Genomic DNA, 25,299 nt, shown 5'->3' on the forward strand with positions numbered 1-25,299 from the left:
TTCGTAAAAGACAAATACAAGAAACATATTGGATTGCTAAAGTAAAAAATATCTTTCATCTCAGTTTCGTTCATTTAAAAATTGTACCAATCTATTGACGAACCTAAAGACGGCGGTTCTGTATGAAGAAATAAGTCGGAAACGTGGAATAAAATATTTTCGTGCGATGTTGAATCATATATGACGAAATAGGGCAGTAAATATAATTTCATAAAAGATTAATAGCTATAATAGGTGATATTATGTAATAAAATAAACATATAATGGAATATAAGACATTTGCGACAATTCATAAAGTAGTAAAATTATCATGCACATAAATATTTAGTATCGTGTATATATTCTTGCAGGAATCTCGTGGTATGTTCGTTTAATAATTTGCAACACAATTTTTATTGCCTTTGTCCCTATAATAGATAAGTCCCCGATAAGAAAAACTATTCTCTTGATGTATCGCAGAGTCAGATATTCTTTTATATCACTTGTTGTCAGTGGGCGATTAAATAACTGACACGAAATGGCTATCTTCATCATTGGTTACACGTTATTTCTGCATTTTATATTGTGTATTGTTTAGATATGTTTTAGCCATGTAGGTTATTTATTTTAGAATTTTAAACCATTAAACTGGAATAAAAATAGAACCATTAAATGATCTACAAGGTGTTCCACGTAACCAGGGCAAACTATAGCGCTGAAACAGTGAAAGATAGGACAAAATTTCATTAGACATAGCAGTTTTATGCGTCACCTGTATCTTCGGTGCAATATTCTTTTATGGCGTACAGATTGTTGGAAAGAAGCTTTATATCCCTTTTTTCGCTTAAAAGCGCATATTTTCTGAATAAAAATAGCTTTTAAAATTAATTATATCCTTTACATTATCGCTGGTCACATAATGAGATTGTTGCACCCAATAAAATAATTCATCAGATTGGAAAGATTTATTGACCTTTTCCTCTTTCAAAAGCGAATTTTAATCGAGTAGTTTTAGTCTATATGGAAGAATGGGTTGGTCAGTGAATTGTCCTAGAATTTCGAAGTTCACGAGTTCGTTAAATGTCAAGTCGCTTGTTATTTGAGGTCTCTATTATTTTTCTGACGATGTATTGATCGATGCTATGTAGTCATAACAGATTTGATTATTAATTATTGACTATTGTATCGATTCAAAGTGTAGGCGTAATATGTTTTTAATAAATATCATGAACATGCTATTTATTTTATATCCTGTCTATTTAATTCTGGCAGTACGAAAAAACAAATATTTCCCGATCCACTTAAGTAGATATATAATATCCTTAAATAATATTACAGAATATAATATAGTATAATATAATATAATATAATATAATATAATATAAAGTATAATATAAAATGCATAAAAACATTGGCCTCTCGTTGGACGGAACAAATTTCCGTATAATTATACCTGTTAGTTAAAATAATAATTTTTGTTTGTTAGTTAATGGGTCAGAATATCTCTACTACTATTTTTCCAATTAATATCTCTTCCCTTACCTTTTTCTTCAAATAACAAGCATAGTTAACATTTAAATAAATTCCGTAAAAAATTAGACGAACTTCTGAGAATATATTCAGTCTACTTTCAAGATTAAAAACTTCGTAGCTCGTTAATATCGTGGTCCTATGAGGTTCCCGAAATTAAGGATAATATGATTACATAATTTCGTTACGCGCGTAATAGGAAGACGGAAGCGCGAGATACGTCACGGTTCAACGTAATTTTAATCTAAAAATTCATCAAACGTTGATTGCAAAAAATGTGACTTTGACGCTGTATTGTTGAATTCTGCGCGAGAAGTTCTCGACAAAGAACTGTATGAAAACGGAAGGTATGAATCCCGTACGCAAGTCAAGTGAATGCTTGTCTCGGAGTCAGTGTAACAAGAGGGACATAAGTAGATCGTTATCCTCCCATTCTCATTATTTTAGATACAGTTAATGACATACAGCAACCTTCATAATTATTCGAGTGATAGCTGATTCGAATCTAACTGCAGTCAGGCACGTTACTTTTTGTAACGTGCTGTTTAACGTAGTTCTTATTCGATAAATTCCGGTATTTTTATGTTCTACTTAGAAGGGAAATTTTATTTTAACATTTTCTATTCTGTAGTTTTAGTTTTAATCTTTTTTCTTTTTTTTAAATTCATACCAGGCTAGTGTTTACAAAATGCTTAGTTATTGAATTAGTTAATTAAATACACATCGTTAGTGGCTTGAAAATAATGCTCTTCATTGAGGAGATATTTTATATTTCGAATTCAATTTCAACGTGGTTCTTTCACGGTATCACGTATTTGATGAAAGTCATTGTCGCACGATTGGAAGCAGTTTCCTGCTGGTTATTTAGAGTTTCTTAAGAGATCGCATGCTCTCCGTGCATTTCCATTCGCCTTCATAATGTACTTTATCAAAATACATAATTCACTTTACACGCGAATCACGTGAACTATTTATGTATCATGTTATACGTAGAACTGTTCGTTAAGTAGGATCTCAGATGACTTAAGAAGTGGTTTCGTCAAAAAATACAATGGCTTGCAGTTGTTTACAACAGTTTACAACGCATTAAATTACTGTTACTCGGTGGCTTCGTACTAAATCATTCTTAGTGGCTTTAAAATAATGTTTTCGAAAGGAGAAGTATACTCGGCATTAGAAATAATTTTCTAAGGAAATTAATGGTGTCGGATGAGAAAAACGAATAGTATATTTTATATATAGTATTATATATTATATATATTTTGCATTGGCTTCGCGATATTAGTTTTATAAATTTAGGACAAATCAAATAGTCCAGATTCGAAACCTGACTTATGTTTGCTTTATTATTATCATTTCAAAAATTGTTTTAGCACAGGATGAAACAACGACATATAAATCTAATACAGAAATCGGAAATCTCTTAATACGAAGAAGAAGAATGAACATAATGCCAAGAGTAGAATGAAACAGCGGTTAGAAAATATAATAGATTTATTATACGTGTGTCCGAAATAGTTGCAGCGAAACTTTTGCTTCTTCCTATGAGTACTACACTCGTAGTTTAGCCTCATTTTTCCTACACCCTATAGATAATTATCGATATTTTTATTACCTATATTCATTGGTAGTACGTATATTCGTATAAGTTCTTTGCAATCTAAGGTTCAAAATGAATTAATAATTCGTAAATGTACTCTGTACGCGTTATGACACGTATCAATGAAAATCTACATGTTGGATCTACCTTCAAAAATAAACGACAGAAAAACTGAAGTTTCAATTTAATATTACTCAGACACCAGGCATTGTCAATTTCAAAATCTTTATACGCATTCGCAATTCCCATTGCTACGTAAATATTCCTATAGTAGCATAGTCGCGCGATATGGACATCGCGGTAAATCGCGTTTTAATGGTTGGATTGTCGTCATCGTGATAAAAAAAAATGAGTTGGAAAAAAACTCGGAGAGCTCGTGTCAAGTTGTGTTCCCTTGTCGTTGGAAAAACTGTTTACAGTTTTCTTCTTACTTCTTCTTCTACTTCTCCTTCTTTTTTTAAAGAAGGGGCGCCAACTAAATTGATAGACGAAGGACAGACAGGAAAAAAGTATCACGTGCAACGATAAGGTCACTGTCGGTCTAAGAGACACGAACGATCTCGCATGTCTATACTGTACGATCCACTACATAATTCCAGTTGAACTAGACCTACTAACCGAGACAGCATTTCTATCGATCTATTTCACACGCACGTAATGTGTACTCTTAACAAACAGCTGTCGGTGGTCTACGCGTCTCCGCTTCGATGACCGAGGGTATGAGAACGTGAAGCGTGTCTATAGGCAAAAATACATATGGGAACGGTCACGTCAGTTACAATTCAGCGTTATATACGTGTATAGAGCGAGTCATAGAAATGTTCGTGCTCTCGCTATTATTGAATCTGATTATTGATTAATGTTCTTTAATAATAAAAATTATATTTTATAATTATAATTATATGAAGATTATATCGAAGTCAAAGATTTCATGTTTTCTTCTCACTTTTCGACGCTGTTGGTTTTTTAATACAACTTAGATATATATATATTTACTGTAACGTATATATGTCTAACAAATTACAGAAATATATCGTAAATTGAAAACGTGTGCGTGTAGCGACTAAATCGATATCTATGACTACTACATACTCATACACTCCTCGTCAAAAAGATAACCCAGGTGTGCTATCTTTAATTTCTCAATGACGCGTGTAAAGCTTTCGTCTGTAACGTATAACATCAAAACATTACGAGCTCAGAATATGCAGCTTGCTGGAAATAAGTCGCAATATCGTAGATGTTTGTATACAACAAAGAAAAACTATTCCATACTAAGGTCGAAATGATAACACACTCTGTTAATACGTTTAGAAATTGCTCAGTAGTTCATGATCTATCAACGAGTAAAGATTATAGTACGATATTATATAAATTTGTAAGTTTGGGATGCGGAAAAAAATTAAACGAGTCTGAAAAAAAGCAAATTCTTGAACTGAAACAGCAACGGTTATATTAACAGCAAAAATATCGAAAGTAATAAGAAGAAGTCGTAGAGTAATACACAATTTCTTAAAAAATGTTGAAGATTATGGCAAAAAGAAAAGTACTGGACGGCCGTCATCGTTATCCGATCGTGCTAAGCGAGCAATTTTGCGTGTAGCTTCCAACTCGCAGTTAGCAACGAAGCAAATAATGGAAAAATCTAGTGTTAGTGTCAGTGTTTCAAGTGTTCGTCGAATTCTACTATCCTGCAAAAATATCAAGAGGCTAAAATTGAAAAAGAAACCTTCGTTAACAACGAAACACAAAGTAGAACGTTTACGCTTTGCAAAAGAATGAATGCATTGGAAAAAGAAATGGAGAAGGGTACTATTTTCAGACGAAAAAGATTCAACTGGATGGTCCTGATGGGTTCTAATATTATTTTAATGACATAAGAAAAGAGACGATGTTAGCAATTCGACGACAAATGGTTTGGGCCGGCATCGGTTATTTTGACAAGACAAGTATCAAATTCATCAATGGGAGAATGAATAATGTCTGATACATAAATTTAATCAAAGAACAAATAAATAATCATGCAGAACGCATTTCTGGATCTGATTACATCTTTCAACAAGATAATGCATCTGTACACGCATCAAGATTGGTCCAATCATATTTTAATGAAAATAATATATCTATTTTGCCGTGGCCTGCACCTTCCCCGGACATTAATATTATTGAAAATTGCTGGGCAGAATTTGTTCACGGCGTATACGCGAATGGAAAGTAGTATCAACACGTACAAGAATTAAAAATGCAGTTGTACGTGAGTGAGATACGTTAAGTCAAAATTATATCCATAAACTATATAAATCGATAGCAAATCGTACAATAGAAGTAATAGAAAACAAAGGGGGATGTACCCATTATTAAATGACTATATATGTTTGATAAGCAATTATTGTTAGTTACAATTTATGTTGATTATTATTTTCTTATTGTACATGTGCTATCATTTCGTTCTTAAAATAAAACAATTTTTTTTGTTACACGCTAAACCTCATAAGATTTTTAATTATTTTCAACGAACCGCATATCCTGAGCTCATGATGTTTTGATATTATGCGTTACAGACGAAAAACTTCGCACGCGTCATCAAGAAATTAAAGATAGCACACCTGGGTTATCTTTTTGACGAGGAGTGTAAGTACTAAATTTGGATTTATATTTTTATATGAATCTTTATTTTGTACATTAGTTGGGTTTTAACATTCTGTATATTGTTTATATGTAAACATGGAAGGTCTAATTATTTTGTATTCACGCGGCGTACGTTCCTGTGATAAAACAACAATGAGAATGACGATCTATGATAAGCTGTTTAGAAGTATCGTTTTGATACCAAATTGCTAGCAATACGAAAGAACTCTGTCATCGTTGAATGATTTATGGTGTTGGTTATTGGTACGATCTACATATGCATAGGCAAGAGATTTTGTATATTGGCAGATCGCTTTATTGCTAGTTTTCAGTCTACTTCGCGTAGTTCATGTTCAAAGGTGTGATAATCAAAAGTTGTTCCCCTTTCTCACGAGAAATATGTTTTAAATCAATTTTCAGTATTTCCAATAATTTTCAAGTTGTAAAGATATTTCAAAATTAAGCTTATCTTTTCCTTTCGGTATTTATAGCCACATCAACTGATCGTACGAGTTATTTGTAACGCAAAACAATAGAAAAGATAGACGTGGCATTGTAGATTACTATGTCATCTGGAATATTTCAAGTAATTTAATTCAGCTGTTTGTATCCTCTCGTATTATTTTTTCAAACAGAAAGAAATGTGTAACGATAAAAAATGCACGATTGAAACGTTATAAAATATATGTATAGAATCATAGATTTAATAAAAGTATAAATATAAAATATAAAATTGCGAGAGAAATTATTCATTGCCAATTAATTAGTGATACGTAAATGGGTTGAAAAATTGTTGTAAAGTGGTCTGTAAGGTTGATGATAAGTTTCGAGGACAGTGTAATCAGCAGCTCAACGATTATACCTATGTCTATCTACAAGATACAACTTTTTCACAACAGCAATCAATATGTGACCTAAATTGGTTTCGTAGAAAAAATGGTCGTAGTGCTCTTATAGTAATCTTGGCAATTACAGTCGAAATCACGTGTAAGATAGGTAAAATTTTAGCACAAGATCCATTACTCGGCTTGCATTTAACGAGTACCATCGATAATTTGTTACTTTTAATAATATCATATAAAGTGATGGAATATATTATATCAAGACCAAATTCATTTTATAATATAAAATAATTCCAAATTGTATAAAATATCATTTGCATTTTATCGCACGTTTGCCAAATTTTACAAAATTCTGTACCTTCGATTAATCGAATAATAATTATTAATTATATTTAACGGTATTACGGAATTTATCAGAGAACGCAAAATTATTAAATCTGCAATATCAACTTGCCGATTGATTGCATGACGTAACTGATTGTTAATTAACGTTGTGATTACTTCAGAATTAGATTATTAACAACTCGATGAGACGCAACGAATAAATAATCTCCTTGATAGTTCTTTTATGTTTAATTACGAAACTTTATAAATAAAAAACCGACTTATTTAAATTATCTGAAATATACTTGTTAAATATGTATACATAATTTGCCATTATTGGATGGTAGGAAATGTGCAGTCCTGGTTAATGAATTATTATAATTATTACATCATTACAATAGGTGGCCAATTAAATCGATAACATGTTATACACGAAGAACACGAAACGTTGTGGCGACTAAAATTAATTTCTAAAATTGTCGAAACAAATATAAAATATAATATAAATACTATAAATATTAAATAATACAAATATAAAATAAAATATAAAAAATTGTAACGCTCGTTTCTGTGATTCTATATTTTCAAATATTATTTACGAATGAAAGGAATCTCCAACTTCAGATATTTCGATGGAAAAATTTAATAAACACACGCATATCCATATCCGTGTAGAATTCCATCGAGAAGAATTAAACTTTTCTTTTTAAGCTTCCCTCGATTTCTTTTTCTTACTCGCTGTTTATTCGTGACAATTGAAATTCCAATAATTAACGAAAACTTTCTCTGTTTATTGTTACAGAGCGAAAGAAGATCAAACTTGTTGAAGTAGCACACTGCAAACTGTTCGACTCGAGATTCTTTGTAAGCTGGGCATGGTCTTAGGGACGACGGCGGGGCGATGACGCTCTACCACCGTCCTTCGTCATCGCCAGGAGTCCTTCAGGACTCGCACAGTCTCTCGAACCCGATCCTGAGTTTCTCCTCGATCCTTACCTCCAATAACAAACGTTACTATCGTTGTTCAACGTGGAAACTGGCAAAGACGAACGCCACCATTGCGTTCGTTAGGAGGCATGAAGGATCGACCTCATCGACCTTACCGAGACCATCACGGACAGGCGATGCCTTTAGAGGAGGTTCAGGGATTGCTACTTCCACCCTCCAGAACAGGTAACACGTTCCTTCCTTTATCTTATCTATTGCCATCGTATAAAGTTTCCTCGTTTTTTCACACCTTTTTAACGAATTATGAGCTTTTTGTCTTCTCCGTATTGTACCACCTTTGTATCGCTTCTAGAAAAATTTTCTATTATCTTTTATGATTCCGGATGGTTTTCATCAGGCACATTCTTTGTTTATAACTACGCAGTCTAACGCTAAATTTACCAGGTTCGGTCGAATGATCGGTTTCAAAATTTAATTTAAAACTGTACGTTCATTGTTGTTTCTTTCATTCATCTAACTTTATGTAGATTCCTCTATTAAGAAAAATCGAGAAATTGATTAATTGGATAATATAAGAATTTGCACAAAATTAGATTTTACAAAGTTAGAATGTACAGAAGAAATAACAATAAATGCACAATTTTCAATGAAATTTTGAAATCGGCCATTTAACCGAGCCAGGTAAAGTTAGCGCTAAGTATCATTTTGAATCAATGGAATAAATCAAAGTGCTCTTTTTTGGCGATTTCAGCGAAAAATTAAATAAACCAAAATGCTTTTTCGTAATTCACGACAGTTAACCTTCAACATCCTCAAGCACTTTGCGTACTTGTTTAATCTCTTGGGTGCAGTTGAAATTTGTGAGGGGCTGTTTCTCTGTACGTCAGTTTGACGCGAATTGCGCGTAAACGATACAGCACTGCGATGTGTGCCGAATAATGCTATTCTCTACGCAAGCACATTGCAATGAAGTTTTTGATAATTTACACTGAAAGCAACAATTGATACCTGACACTGGCGTATCAAAAACAAAGACTATATATTCTGCCTGTATATTGTTAACACTGTTATAAAACGATGCGAGGATAAGAAAAGTATGAAGCAACACAAATGAAAAAGATCGTTTACTTCAAACGGTGAGTGAATGAGTCAGTAGAGTGAGCCACTATAGTGGCGCGTCGTAATATAAGATGACATCCGCGAAGCCAGTATAGTGGCGCATCGTATCTAAGAGGTTAAATATACGTAGGTACGCTCAATCGAAAAAACTTCTTGTATCGTTTGAAGAATAATTTTCATTCTTAATCATAAAACTTTTTTCAGTCCATCTGTAAATTTGCCTTTGCAAGTTTTCTTCGTTTTTCACAAGTTTTATAAATGTTTACTCAGTACTGAAGAATTTCTTATACCGTTTGAAGAACAGTGTTTGTCTTTGATCCTAGAACTATCTTTATTTTACTTGTTTTCTTGGTTTCCCACACAATTTTTAAACGAATACTCACGTGAAGAAGTTTTTGTATCGCTTGATAGATTTTAAATTTTAATCCTTGAAGGATCCTATTAATTGCAAAAGCCGTAAGAGGAGGCTACGCTAATCGCAAGATTTCAAATTATAGTTGTTTTTTTTTATAAAACAAACCTCGTAAAATTATTTCTAACTCGATTAAGCTTTCATGCAAGCTGGATTTACCTATAATACCAATGTTTTATAAATACAACAGAGTTCGTTTATATGGACCTGTCGGAGGACTAGTCGTTTCATATAACTAGGTCGTTCGTATAATAGAAGTCCACCTATTTCTCCCCACCATCTATCATTTTTCGTTCAGTTTAATAGAAAGTTCACGTTCGTACGGGAGAAGTCAACGAAACATTGCTTTTGTTTTTAAATACATAATCAATAATGAATGACGAGAGTGTGTCGCATAATGCGTGCCTTTATTGTTTACATCTTATTGTTCGACATTCGTATAAATGGATTGATGCTCGGCAGTAGTTCAGATAATAGAAGCTCAGTTAAAGTTCAATTAATCAGGTACGACTGAAATTTCATTCAGGCAAATGAAGTTACATAACTTGTATAAACGTATTAAATACAATACATTCTAATATTTTGTGTGTATATATATATATATTTTTACACTGGATGATATTTAGAAAAGTATAGAATTTTTACCGATATTGTGAACAAGATATGGAAAATTCGTCGGGCAATCGTTACGTTAACGACGAATCTCGTTTAACCGAGATTATGCAGCGTCCGTTAAATTTTCATAAAAATCTGGATGATCCTGCACCGAGTGTACCAGTCGATATAATTTTGAATTTGGTCATCGGTTATGAAAAGCTGAGCTTTACGAGGGCTGTTTAAGCAGTAAAATTTTATTGTCTTCCTTTATTACGTATACGATATACTCGAAAGTCAGTAGTATTCTACCGGATTATACAGGCAGGACGCGATAAGGATTTGATGTTTCTTCGTATTTATCGTGAAATCTTCGGCACGATGGTCAACTATTTCGAAGGAGAAATAAAACTCGACGAGTAACGATGGCTCGAATGAATAACCGTGTATTGGTTGTGTAGCTTTTTAAGTCATATACTTGGCATTTTTGATCTTTGTCATAAACGTCTTACAAGTAATCGGATTTTTCGTATCGGATAGCTACACGATTTCGATTTCCTCAGCTTCACGAATACGTCTGACCATGCGCAGGTTAAATCCCTGTTATAAATCGTAAAAGAAAGTAAAAATAGCATTGATCTACTTGTCTTAGAAATACGTCACCGTTCACAACTACTACATCTTTTTTACCCAAGCATAATGTCTTTATTCTTTTATATCTCTTTTTCCTATCTACCAACATTTAGCTAGGATAATCCCCGAGGAGACCTGGTAAAACTGTGAAACAACGAAAGGTCGTAGTATTACGTCACTGGTTAGTAAGTTTAACCTGTAGGAAGATATATATATATATATATATACACATACACACGTACATACAAATATTATATGTCTAATTGTGTCAGAGAAAAGGTCATAGCATTAAGTCATCGGATAGCAGGTTTAACAAAGTATATTTCGGAGTGTATTACACATCGACGCTCTTTCCGAGGAATTGATTGTTTTTTTTCGGAAACTCTATCACATCGGATATTTTCGATAATTTATTGAATCGGAAATCAGGGGAGGCATAGATTAAGAGTTAAGTGGCTTTAACGTTGACACAGCTTACTCGAGGCTTGGTAAAACGAAGGTTAATTGCCACTTAGTAACGTTCCCGAGAAACTCATCACCTATTTCCTCGTTCATAATCGTATTCCTTCGAATAATTATAATCTGCCATTGTCAACGACGTCGGTCGGTTGACCGACTGTTATAAATATAACGCGGAAAAAATTCCAAGCCGTCGACTACTCATACTTTGATCGATCTTTATTGGCCATTTTTATATTATCGAAAATGATAACACGTGGGAAACATCGTGAGCGTTTAACTATTTGCACGCACCTTCGTTTACTTTTGTCGGTAATCTTCAAATCGGTTATGAGAAATGAAATTAATTCAATTACTAATAAACCCAGCATTCACGAAAGATGAAGCAAACTAATGTAAACATATTCGATTTAATTTTGTGTTTCAATTGCAGAGCCTGGCGATCTAATATCAGATTTACTTTCTAGTTAAAGTAAGATATCTTTGAATATTCAATGACGCGTCGCGAATTTACTCTTTCCGAGGTTAAAAGGTCTTTAGTCGCATTGATACGCGATTTTTGCACGGTTGGCTGCTCGTCGAATTAGTATTGATCGATTGATTCACGGTGGAAAGTGAGTGGAAAATAGATATTCCCAAACGATGGATTAACTCGAACGATACGAACGTTAAAACGTTAGTAAAATGTTAAATGATTCTGCAAGACTATTCGACGTTTCTATTCGGCTGATGAAATGGTTCGAATAATCGCCTATCCAACTCGTTCGAGAGTTCGAGTCGTTCGAGTGTTAGATGTTCGTCCGTTTGATAATTGAAGTGTTTCTGACTTGCAAATCTTCAACGCTGACCTTGCAAGAGCCATGCAAGGGTGATTTTCGACATTATACATGCTGGTTGGCTTTCATCGAACGCAAGAATGTTTCAATGAACGTGTTTCTAAGGTGTCGTGCACACCATTGTGTGCGTGCTTCACGTACCACAGAGAAAGGATGAAACATTTTCTATAGAAAATTGCATGCATATAGATGTAACATACCGCATTAACGTAATTGTATTTTTAGTCGAGCTTGTGGTAATTAATTATCGCGTCTACAGCGCCAGTATCGATCGAAAAAATGGCCTCTGGCTATAATAATTTCCCGAGAAACTATATGTAACTTCTTCATACGTGAAGTTGCATTCTTTTTCTATTTATCGAACGAGTAATTTACTCTTGGTTAATTATCACTGGGTTATTTGAGATGAAAATTCTAGATGGAATAAAAAGATATATATGCTTCATTCTACTATTACGCCTGTATATATGAAAGAAAGAAACTTGTTAGTGATTGACTTGTTAATGATAAAATTCGTTTATACCGATTATATTTCTAATAATTTTGTAATATCCGTAGTTCTTCTTACACTTACAGTACATACAGATTTCATCATTTTTCCATCGTTTTATGCTTCCGTGAATTACACGATAATCATTTATAAAGTTACACGCATAGTCGAGAATGTAATAAAAATTTATAAAGCAATAGGAAGTAATTTATAAAGTAATACAAAGAGCTTTATGAAATATTTTTAATTAAGATTCTGAGATAAGAAACTGTAAGGAAGATAAAAAAATGTAAAAGAAAGGATTATATAAATTGATCGAAGAAAAAGAAAAATACAAATGAAACCGTCTTGTCGGATTAATGTAAGTTCCAATTTGCAAGTTAGTTGGTAAACACGGAATACATTGGTCGACGAATTGACCGGAAGTACTGTCGTTGCAAACATCTAGACGATGTATTTTTGGTGTCCAGGCCTCATTTCAGTTTCTCTGTTTTACGACAGGTAACCGGGGACCTCTGAACGTGACGATTGTACAGGTCGGAAAAGGAAACGGGGGCGGTGGAGATGGCGGAAGTGATTTACTGAGATTGGAACCACCGTCGGATTTAAGATCAGCACCGTCGCCCTTATCCGACACGAGTGCTACGCTGCAGTCCGACAACAATGATACTTTTAGCGGAGGTGAGGTTGTTCACAATTATTGTTCCCCTTTTTTCTTTCCGTTGATGCACTTGATATCTATTTTGATATCTATTGCGATATCTATTTACCTCTAATATAATCTGTTGAGAGTTTCACGACCCGGTTTGTTAGATGGCAATCGACTGTAACCTTGTTCATTGGAATTTGAGCTTCTTTATCTTCTTAACACTTTACTGATTGCTAGCTGTTCAACAGCATATGCACGTCCGACCGGCAGCTCTGGCGCAGATTCTCCCTGGCGTCGGTTCTGTTTCGGTTTAGACTCTCCAATACCATTCTTTTCGTTCATCGCGACTGGTAAGTTTTTCAAATTGGTATGAAACTGTGGGAGCTTACAAAGTAACGCAACTAACGCAACTGAGCAAGATACCTCAGTACTAAATAACAAATTACTGCTCAAATAATGAGAAAGATTGTCGACGACAAAAACCGATTAATAGACTATCGGTCGGTAAAGTGTGTTTCGTGGACCTTTCAAATTGATTTATCGAATCGTAATGGCCTTATATTTTGTATTATTGTTGAGGTTTTATATCTCGAAATAAAGAGAGCAAACGTATGGGTGAATGTATTATAGGATTTCTTTATCAGAAATGTTAGAAATTGGGATTTCCAGTGGTTTCTATCCTATATGATACAGTGGATTAAACAGAAAACGATGATTATTTAACGTGAACTTAATGCAGTAGTGCGATATCACAACTCTCGATTAACGACTTTTGACTGCGGTGCCGAAATATATTGATGACCGTTAGGCGTATTAAGGTTTTCTCACTCTTTCGGCTTGTCGGCATTTGCGCTTTATCGTCGACATTGTCTGTATGTCGGCGATCTTTCCGCGGTATTAGGTTGGCATTAGGTGGTAATGACAAAATCCTCAATCACTTAGTTACTAACTCAATATAATAGAGACGAAAGAAGCTGCTGTAAAGAGAATCGTTGTGCCAAAAACTAAACACTAGAGAAGGTGTAGAGTTCTCCTAGAAGTGAGACCCACTTCAACAATTATCGACCGTTTTTCGTCCATACATGTTACTTTGCATAATGGTCGATTATAATTATTTCTTTTTATAAATTAAACGCTTCTTAATATATCGCAAGAATGGGAAGGAAGATATTTTGCATAATGAGATAATTGAACAAAAGATTGCACAGAGTAAGAGACAGATTATCAAATCGAGAAGATTCATAAACAGAAATAAACGAAACAAATATGCACCGTGCTATAGTATTTCTGGATAAGAAATTATTCTTTCTTCAAATTTTAGTGTAAAGTAAGTTGGTGAAACGTGAAGAATTGTTGGAATTTCTCGGACACCGGTGGCATATGTAGGTACAGCTTAAATATTGACTGCGAAGGATCGGCTTACTTTCAGTTCGTAATGGAACGGTAGATGACGTCATATCCTGTAAGCGGAAGCGTTTCAGGGGTGAGGTCCTGGTTACAGTCAGGTTGCTAAGCGATAGTGTGAGAAAAAAGTTAGTAAAGCGCTAGATCAAAGGTGGATAAATTCATGATTGTATCGAATGTATTTTTGGATACACCGATATCTGCTCTGCTGTACAAACAATATAAGCTTAATAAATAATTTATTATATACGCGATGAGGTATTAAAAACGAATATGCTTCGGATTAATATGAAAATAATGACAGACGGTAAAGAATTTATCGAAAAAGAACGATATACTTGGAAAATGATGCAAACTATTGGAGAAAAATTTTGTTAAATTAAATTACTTGCCACTGTAGGTAACGATATATCGGATTTTTAATATTTTAAATACTTCATTTGAAAATCTAACTTTTTGTCATGTGTTTAGTTCAGTTTGATCATTGAATACGTAGTGCATGTAAAACACATTGTCTTTTGCAAATTACGTTTGAAGGGAAGGTTAACCTTATCGTCTCGGACAAGATGTAATTAGTGTAAGATTTTATTTACATCTCAATCTCGTACGCCTTTGATGTACTTCAATTTCTTAAATGACACAATGCCGCAGTTTCATGGTCTACTGAATTTATGTCAACGATTGTTTAAAAGTTCAGATACAGTTATATGTCGTTTTATATACAGAGTAATTCCCGTTTTCAACTAATTATTCAATGTTTCAAGTATTCAACTTATTATGCAAAAGTAGAACTAATAAAATATGCCGTACTATAATTAGGTAAGAGGACATGAAAAATTAATACTTTTTATAGCCATTTTAACATTAAATTCAATCGAGTCGATAGCATGCTGAGAAAGAAATCGCTCGAAATTGTTGGACTCGTGGCTCGAATAGCATTAATTACGAATATCCCCTGAGACTATCGTATTTCCTTATGGGTGACACACTTTAATTCCGCATCAGATTGTTTCTGTCCGCTTCAAGTTCATACGTGGCCGATATTTACTCGCCAAATAATTGGATTATTCGGAACCTGTGGTTCGTGTTCAGCTTGCTGTGGTTTTTTCGTGGGCGCGCTCGACGGTTTTTAATGAAAGAGTGACGGATAAAAAGCCTCGGATCGAACCATTCGTGCAACCGTGCGTCTCTCCCTCGTCAATTCTGTTCCGTAGCAGCTACAAATTTTTATCTCGTCAGATGACAATCCATTTGATCGAACAGGCGTCTCTTTGCCGCACTTGACAAAAATTAATGTATTTTTTGATAAGAAACGTAAGTTGAATCAGCATACTGAATTTTTATTGAAAAAGTCTCGAGCAATTTGCTGTTTGATCGGCGATAGAATTTCATTATTGTATTTGCTAAATTTGTAGATTTCTTATGTAATAAAGCATTTCATTCTTGGGTTACTCAATAAGAAGTTTGCATAAATTTTATTTTACTTTCTGATGGAATATCGCTTGTATTTGAGCGATTAATGCGTCTCTCTTTGTTTTTTAAAGATACGTATATCGTCAAAAAGAGTTGGAAAACATCATTTGTACGACTTTGTTTAATAAATAAATGAATAAATCCTATCGAACGCAGCGCCAGTGGATAATAAATAATTACGTATTAATCGACTTGAACGTAACTCGTATTATAGTTCATCGGTAATATAGTGTTCGATGTTTTGTAACTGCTACCGTGAGTGTGCAGTGCCGTACGTTGCACAGGGAAATTTTTGCGATCGATTGCGAAAACGCTGGAAATAATAACAATAACTTCGGAATAGGAGCGTTTCTAAGATGATATCAATCTTACTTAGATGATGTAGCTCTTGTAAATACAAGATTTGCAATTAAGAATCGACGAAGATGATAGTAAATGATAAAATTCGATTTAAGTATTTTAATTAAAATAGAAGTTTTATTTTATGCTATCTTTATCGAACGAAATCATAACTGTGAATTATCAAAGAGATTCGATTGCATTGAACGCGTTTCTATTTCATATATGGGCTTCGCGATGTGCTTTTGCAGCAGCTTCGCGAAACATCTGAGGCTTTGACAAATGGTAAATAGTTTATGCGATTATATAACATAATACGATCTCTATGCAGATTATATGTATACGGGATGGATGTATAATACGGAGATGCGTTCCAGCTACACCGTGTAGGTAATTCCTGGTATGAATTAATAATTTAGCGTATCGAAGGCTCATGCTTTAACCAAGTAACAGGATCTTCGGACGAATAAACTAATTAATAATAATCTACTTGTGTTTCCGCAAGTCTTGAATCAAGTATTTGATTGTTGCATAATAAACAGATTGCGGACATTTATGCAAATTCATAATTTTATCAATGCACTAAAGAAATAAAAGAAACAAAGCCTTTGAATGCTTCGATTTAAAATATATCATTTTACATTTTCCATAAATGCATAAACAAAATGCGTTTTGAAACGAATGGTATGCGGAAATAGGTACAACTAGCTTTAAAATGAACATTTTTAATCAAATAAAGGACACAATAAGGAAACATTATACTTTTTAAAATAATTGTGTAAGTTCTTTTGATTTCTGTTGCTGTATGGTTCGGAGCAATTTGGTCAAATTGATATTTATAAAGAAAAATGGTCGAAAATGGATGATTCAATTTGTCAAATCGCTGTTTGCAAAATGTAGAACGTATAATTGCTTTGAGAATATTATTGAATCAGCGAAGAAAATAGTCGACCAAAGCTTTCCGAACAAGATAATACTCGAATGAAAATAATTATTGAAAGTTTTATGACTTTAAAATAGCTGAAAGCCTGATATTTATTATGTAATGATCTGATACTCGTAACAACGTTAATTGTAGTTTAAGCTTAAAATCATAAAACAGTATCTGATAAAGTTCTCTTTTAATGTGCTTCGCGTGTAAATAAAATTATAAACCTCAGTGTCTATAAATTATTTTACAATGTATAACCGGTGTCGATTAGTCTATGAGAGAGTACTATATACATATATGTATAAATTTCTATCTCGCTATTTGCAAACTTATTGATATTAAATTTTCTCGAACAATTCCTCGACAAATTGTTGTGTATGTTTGTGCACATGGTGGATTGAAATTTACTTTTAAACTTACTTATTTTCATCAGACTCAATCAAAAATATTTATATGTGTATATATGTATATATATATGTGATATATTACGTAACTAAAATGTGCATTTATTGTCATGTGTCATAAATATATGCTTCTAAGTCGTTAATATTTATTTGATTGTATTTAATAGGAAGAATTTATCTTTGTATGTGTGTAGATTTTTCAAAATTTTGTAACACGCCTATACGTGTTTAAGTTAAAAACTCTGAATTAAAAATTCTGATGTCGTTTTTATATTTAATTTCTATTCCATTCGTTTGCTGATCAGTGAAATCTTAAATCATATAAAATTACCATACTTCGTATTAATTAAGTTTCAATGAATAAAGAAAATATATGTGAAAATACGAAAGGTAAAATATCTTCGAAACGAATTTCATTAAAAAATATTAGATCCTTTTAAATGAAACTTTTTAAAAGAAACGACGCTAACATTATACTAAAATGAAATATTCTAATAGAATGTATGAAAATAAAATATTTGGTACGCAAATGATGTAACGATAAACCTTTACGTTATACTGTACGTAGACTTAGTCTAATGTTTTCACAGTCGTATCTATCTTTTAGCTTTACGGAAACTCGATGCTTCGTGGAATGTTACTTTAAATTTCTGACGAAGAATCTTCAAATTTCCGTACTTTCATCGGCGTTCGGAGTATTCAACGAAATTTCACGAATGTTCAGGTGTTGATCCACGATTACTGTTGGGTGCAAGTACCGGCGGCGAACGTAACACGTGGGAGGGTCGTTATCACGTGAAGGAACATCGGCGTGCTGGAAAGGCGACCTTTCAGGGCCAAGTTTACAACTTCCTGGAGCGTCCCACTGGCTGGAAGTGCTTCCTATACCACTTCTCTGTGTGAGTACCTATCAATTTTATATATATACATTGTTCGATGTTTTTGATGCTTTCGATGTTTCGTATCGTTATTCGTTTTATCGATGACAATTCTTACTTTATGGAATATACGTTATCGCTTTTGTCTTTAGCTTATATTGTACGTTCTGGTAACAGTCATATATGTATTGTTACTATAAAATAATTCAAGTTTCTGAATATCTATGATATTCTTTATATACAATAGTAGTACATACAGAATAGTACAAATGTATATGTATTTTGGAATTTCTCTACGTGAAGTACGAGAAAGAATATTTCAATAGGAGCTTTTAAGTTTCGACGTATCATAGTAGAAAAATGTGAACTAACTAAATATTTTATATATTAAAATGACACACGATATACCTGGTTAAAAGTTTGTTGTGAACCGAGTGGCACAGAAACCTGCGTTTATTTAAAATGTAATACCTTTTAGTCGAACTGAATCAGCAGTTTTCGCCTGTGCTATGATTCTAACACATAAACATTGACCGTAGATATTCCACGATGAATAATTAATTTTTTCTACGTGTACGACCTTCTTCCTTTAAGAGTCGTTTTTCCATCGATTAACCGAATTTTTCACGTTGGAAGACATTACGCAATAAATAATGAATAATAAATGAATACCGTGAATAATAAATAGACGGCGGATGTTTATGCATTTCTGAAAAATTTAAGCGTGCAAGGACGTACAATAATAGTTACATAGAAATATATGAAACGATCAAAGCAAGGTATTCATTGAAATATTTAGAATCTAGAGGGTGATTCGGTCAGATACTATTTTCTCAATCGCTCTCGTAAAAGTGTGAACTTATATAAACATTAATAATCTAATAGGACACGTTATTTCAAGCAGCTTCGTTTGGATGCTGTCTTACGTGGTGATATGTCAAAGGCGGATTAACGGTAGTATATTGGTCCCGCTTCCTATATTATCTTCCGTGAACGTTACCACATCGATCTTTGTTGTCAGTTAATAAATATCATGGAATACGGTGTATTTCGTAAGATTGATCGCGCGAATAGAGTATTTCACGAAGTACGGGAAATACACATTATCCATCAGTTTGTTTATACAAATGTATGAAACATATTCCGCGCAACTGAAACACCTTGTTCCACTTTTCTAACTGCAATTACAAAAAGAAGTGAAAAACAAAAAATGTTAGACAACCTATTATTTGGAAAGATTAGAAAAAAATGTTGAAATAACTTAACACTAGAAATATCGAAGATATTTCTTGTATCCTTTGTAAAAATGTGTATCCTCTTATTATTATATTTTTAAAATGTCGCTAAAAGAACAATTTTCTTTAGTTATTAAAATTAAAATTAAGCATATCTTTAGTTTACACAAAAAATATGGTATAAAGTATAATGCATATCTAGAATTTCTTAAATGATGAAAATAATTATTGAAACGTTAATTTAAATTAATATATAATAATTTAAATTATTAGTTAGGATCGATAGTTCCATCGTTGTTTACAGAAGATTTATTGCGCTTGCTAGGAAGTTGAATTCTCTTCGCACAGATGGCGTGTTCTATACCGACCTGTATCCCTTGGTCTGATCAATATCCTGGCTACATCACTTACTGAGCGTCTATGCAGAAATCTGCAATTCGATTTGTCGTACTTTGGTCCTTCTTATAAAAGCTTTTACATGTTTATAGCAAAGATTAACGTTACAAATTAACAGCATCCGTACCGTGTACTATATAGAATTATAATTCTTGCAACGTAAACATTTGTTGTAAAAACAAAATCTTTAAATAATTCTTTCTGCTTTACGTTTCTATTGCTACATCCTATCTTAGCATTTCTATTGTTTTATACTTTTCGAAAGTCATATACATGTCTTTGATGACTCACTGATTTTTACATTAAACAGAAAACAGCTTTTTTTACTTGAACCTACCCCTCAAACAGAATTTTTCTACAAATATTAGCGACCGTCTATTTGTCAATTTTCCGACAGATGAAAAACACCGTTTATTTTTCCTTACTTCTTTTATCTGGAAAAATACTGCTACTTCTTTTTTCCTTCGATGGAATATGGTTCTTAATTAAATCGCGTCGATAGAGTGACGTTTTACAGGGAGATATTCGATGAAGAAGTTGCATTAGGATATCCAAGTAGAGCAAAGTAACATTCCTGATATTTTTCTTTACGTAACGAACATTTTTTATTTTGCTTCAAATTGTTTGTTTCGTTCTTTTTTCAATTTTTTTTTATCACTAGAAACAGTACGAGATACAATTTTCAATTTATTAATATCGTTGCAGCAACAGTACAAAAGGTTAAAAAGAAAGGTGCTTTTCATCTAAATTCGTAAATAAGCTACTGATAACGAGTACTAGTTAGGTTGGTGATTAAAACGGTTGGAACCCTAATTCGAAAATAGAATGTTGCAGTGGTTACTACGGGGAGTGGTAACTCATTGATGTAACAAAGCGGTTAATGTAACTAATGTAAGCTAGGCTTACAATGGTTGTTGCAAATTGAGTATGTATGAACAAGGTTCTCGCGATAATAATTCTCGCTCTCATTCTGCTTTGTAGCACTGTTGGAACATGCAAATGTTACTTGTAATAATATATAATATGCTTTAATTACGTACATTTGTAACGAAGTGATTATGCGTATGTCGAGATTAGGGAAGCTACACTTGTTACACCTATTATCATTAAAATATAATACTTCGAATTAGTAAGATTGATAAATATTTGTTAGTTACATTTGTTGAACATTAGCTGATTCGTTACAGTAAGTATTGAAACTAACATGTAAATGATGTTATTTAGAAAAGTTAAAAATGGTCCTTTTCTAAAGAGGTAAGTGTGTATTATGGATAACGCTTGGTAATATTCAGATTGAAATATCATTTACAAAAAATTAAGAAACTACATCCGATTAGTGAATTCGGAAATTCGCTCAAAATCTAAAATACTGTTCTATTTACAAAAATCAAGGTAACATAGTTGAACGTAATTGAATTTTTTAAGCCATATATAAGGAAGGATATTTTAAACAAATGGGACGAAAAAGTTACTTTTTGATTAAATAGATTTTTTATAAAAGTGATAGGACTTGACGAATGAATTTATTACTAAAGCTCAACATTTTTGTTAATAAAAACAGAATATTTTAAACACTTATTGATCGCTAAAAGTTGCTTGATATTACATATGAAATGTTATATATTTTTATATAGGAAATTAAATATATATATATAATTTCAGATATTTTTCTCTGAAATTGTTTGTTACGAGCTATACTCACTACGTCTTAGATATTTTTGCATTTTATGCGAATTCTATGTATTTTTGTATCTTCGAATCCACAAATTCATACGAATTCGTAATCTAATCGTCAGACCATGCACGAGATTCGAAGCCATTCCCAGTCATCTAAAGTTGTGCGAGCGAATCCGATTTTAATTAAAAATATTCGGCCAACGAGATCGCACGTTTTCTGACGATTTCGGTCCGCTTTACGATCGCCCGCCAACGTCCCAGAAAAAGAATCGTGAGACATGCAATTAAGTAATTTACCTTGTCCATCGCGGAGGAATTATTCGTGGTACGCTATTGCTGCCGTGTCAAGTTATTCAAATTATTCAAATTGGATCATGTGACGGCTGTGCATGTGGTGTTCTGCCCCCTGTGCATATATCATCGAAAGGGCCAGAAGTTGTTCGCGTGAGGAATGTTTCAGCGATGATAACCGAGGCTTTCATACTAATACACCTGGGGGAGCCTGCCGCGGAAAAGTATATCGTTTCCTCATGGAACGTCGTTTGGAAGGGAGCACGTCTGAAATAGGGTCAACGCGGTATCGAGGAGTACGTAGGGTATTTTGAAAGAAAGGCTCGGCTACTTTTATGACGTACATTCGTTTCATCGAAGCAGGCGCAGCATAGGTTCTGAGACGATATTGCTTTCACACAGGGTAGGGTGAAAATATCAGACAATCGGACAGGAGGTGATTCTTTATACAAAAATGTTGAGCTTGAGTAATAAGTTCACTCGTCAAGTCCTATCATTTTTATAAAAAATCTATCTAATCAAGAAGTAACTGTTTCGTCCCATTTGTTTAAAATATTCTTCCTTATATATGGCTTAAAAAAATCAATTACGTTCAATGTATTTAATTTATATCTGTCAAACATTTTCTACAATAGTTTCTGAAATGAATGCATTAGCGGAAGACGAAGGAATTTATTATTCAATCCGATAGATTAATTCTGCGACGTATTTTTTAATTCACTTTCGAGCCGATCGTGATTTACTATCGCTAAAACGTTTCTTAAGCTTGAGGAATGTATTGTTATAAACATAATAACACATTGTGGTACAACGAGGAACAGCGTACGATCTCTTGAAAATAATAATTTTTTTTTATTCACGCATCTTTATTATGTAAAATATTACTCTAGATTATGTAAAATAATACTCTACGGAACTTTTGCATCGTATAATTTCTATCCGTAGCTGTTCGTTCGATACATCAACCGAGCATTAAGGCCATTAATCTACGAACGGCAGAGGAAGATCACATACAACTTTTAGTTGCTGAATTTTAATCTCTTTCCTAACAGTATACCAAGTTACTTATAAATACGTAATATGCATTGTATCGTTTTAAGAACAGACAAGCAGAGTGCAGCGCATTTCGCGAGATCTTCCAAAGGCCGGGTAAAGCAAAATTACACGTCGTTTAATGGCAACGTGGTAGCGATATGCGTTGCTCGTTTTACTTGAAACGGCATTAAACCGAGAATTGCGTCTCAAAACGAAATATTCCTTGTAAAACGTGCATACAGAGGATGTATGTTCGAAATTTTGTAACTTTAACCGACCAGGGGTTAAGAAGATCGTTATTTTCTTGAATATAACTGGATACAATATTTTAGCATTTTTGTGTTGTTTAGAATTAACCAGCCACCGAAATAAGTATTTCGCTTTATTTCTTTCTTCACGAAAAACATGAATTTCTCAAACGTTCCTGCACGGATATTTTCCTTTTGACGTTTCAATCTGTAGAAACATCTTTCAAAGCTACACATCATACATATGGTTAAGTATCGAATAACTCTGGAAACAAATATTTTCCACAATTATTAGCACGCCACTGTTGCATTAGGCGTTATCAATGTAACGAGTTGAGAGTCACATTCGATACAGAGTCTCGCCTTTGTTACATGTTATTCTTGACACGAATTTCTTTAACGAGATCCAATCAGAATTCGCTGTCATAATTCAGCCTGTTTCGCTTCATCATTACTATCGATCTTGGACAGCAATTTCCTTCTTTTTGCTGGCCAACATCGTCTACCTGTTTTCCCATTAACGAAATGTTTTCATAACGTTCCCACGACTTTGTTTTTCTCTCCGCTTTACCGAACGAAATTTTCCACTCGTATTGAATTTTTGTACATCTTTTACCCAAGTAAACTATAATTCCAGAATAATTTCTTCCAACTGGAACAGTGCATTAAAACTTTCCTCTAGAAATCTACTGTTAATTATTAAATCTCGTGTTATTATAATGCTTGATTGCTATGCCGATTTATACAACTGATACATTAGCTATGTGGAAGACTTTCGACCGTATTGGAGGATAATTGTTTATTGATATGCCTGGTGATATTCTGTGTTTCTATTTATTTTTTGAAAAAAGACAACTTTTTGTAGATAAATATAACATTTCGATTTTCTAAGAAGAATTTCATAATATTACTTCACAGGATACACGAACCTGGTGGTTCCTTGGGTTATGTTCTCTTCCCAATTTACGAAGAATTTTTTACATTATACAAGAGTTCTCTATATTTGTAGGACACGAGGTCGAAATCATGAAGATAGAAGTTTAAAAAATCGCATATACATCGAAGAATGCGAATAATTAAATTCTTTATTACACGAGGATTTCATTAATGAAATAAATCTTCCGTGTGCAAAAATAAGAAAATTTTATTTTTGCTTTTTTTCGAACTGCTACTGACTCAGTACTGAGTATGGGTAGATACTAGTACGATACATGAGACCGTCTAACATGAGATTCTGACACCTGAGCATCATAGTGAGTAGGATACCTAAATAACGCTAACATGATTGTATACGTTCTTACATCTCGAAATAGGAAGAGCGGAGAATATTTTCGTTACTGTAGAGAAAGGTTTCAAAGGGACTGAAGAAAAGAAAAAAAAAAACGGATATTGATGAATATCGCGGACAATGTATCGAAAAATTTGGAGGACGCTTCGGAGTTGGCATCGAAAAAAGGAATAGGACGAAATCAAGGCCCGGTGTATCAGAGGGAAACGGATGATGAATCGGAGGAGGCAGGATAGGATAGGTAGCAGCTTAACGACTAATATCGATTTTCTCACTTTTGTAACTATACGTATGAATATCAGAGCTGTACGTCTACATTATCCTTCCACGTTCACCTTGGTGTTTCGTTCTTTTCCTGGTCTCATCGTACTGGACAGTGGATATGGATGCCAATGAAGTTTTGTTAAATAGAGCTTGTTTACATAAAAATGTAAATATTCATTTCGATTATTTACTACTTAATCGAAACTATTTAATTAAAATTAAATTGTAAGTAACGTATAGCAAATATGTATATGTATAATAATATGTAAGAAAATATATAATAAATAAAATTTAGGTATATAATTTACATAGTTTTGTCCACATATTTTTGTCTCCGACTATGTGTGGACCCCGTAACCTACTTCTTTTCAAGGTACCGCGTTGGAGAACAGA

General features: G+C 33.3%; 1 protein-coding gene across 1 annotated transcript; it reads left to right on the forward strand.

The window, feature by feature from the left end:
- The first annotated feature begins 4,367 nt into the window (after window positions 1–4,367).
- On the forward strand, window positions 4,368–18,497 carry LOC139986659 (uncharacterized). The gene is made up of 4 exons (XM_072002157.1): window positions 4,368–5,740; window positions 7,706–8,076; window positions 12,896–13,075; window positions 18,319–18,497. Exons 2-4 carry the CDS (start codon window positions 7,980–7,982, stop codon window positions 18,495–18,497), a joined length of 456 nt encoding a protein of 151 aa, XP_071858258.1. The 5' UTR covers window positions 4,368–5,740; window positions 7,706–7,979.
- The last annotated feature ends 6,802 nt before the right edge of the window (window positions 18,498–25,299 follow it).

The sequence above is a fragment of the Bombus fervidus genome, chromosome 1 (genome assembly GCF_041682495.2).
Source record: "Bombus fervidus isolate BK054 chromosome 1, iyBomFerv1, whole genome shotgun sequence".
Taxonomy (NCBI): Eukaryota; Metazoa; Arthropoda; class Insecta; order Hymenoptera; family Apidae; genus Bombus; species Bombus fervidus.

Coding starts and splice junctions, on each gene's coding strand:
- LOC139986659 (XM_072002157.1), top strand. CDS start 7,980: ATGAAGGATCGACCTCATCGACCTTACCGAGACCATCACGGACAGGCG. Junction 8,077..12,895: donor ACTTCCACCCTCCAGAACAG/GTAACACGTTCC, acceptor GTTTTACGACAG/GTAACCGGGGACCTCTGAAC. Junction 13,076..18,318: donor CAATGATACTTTTAGCGGAG/GTGAGGTTGTTC, acceptor ACGAATGTTCAG/GTGTTGATCCACGATTACTG.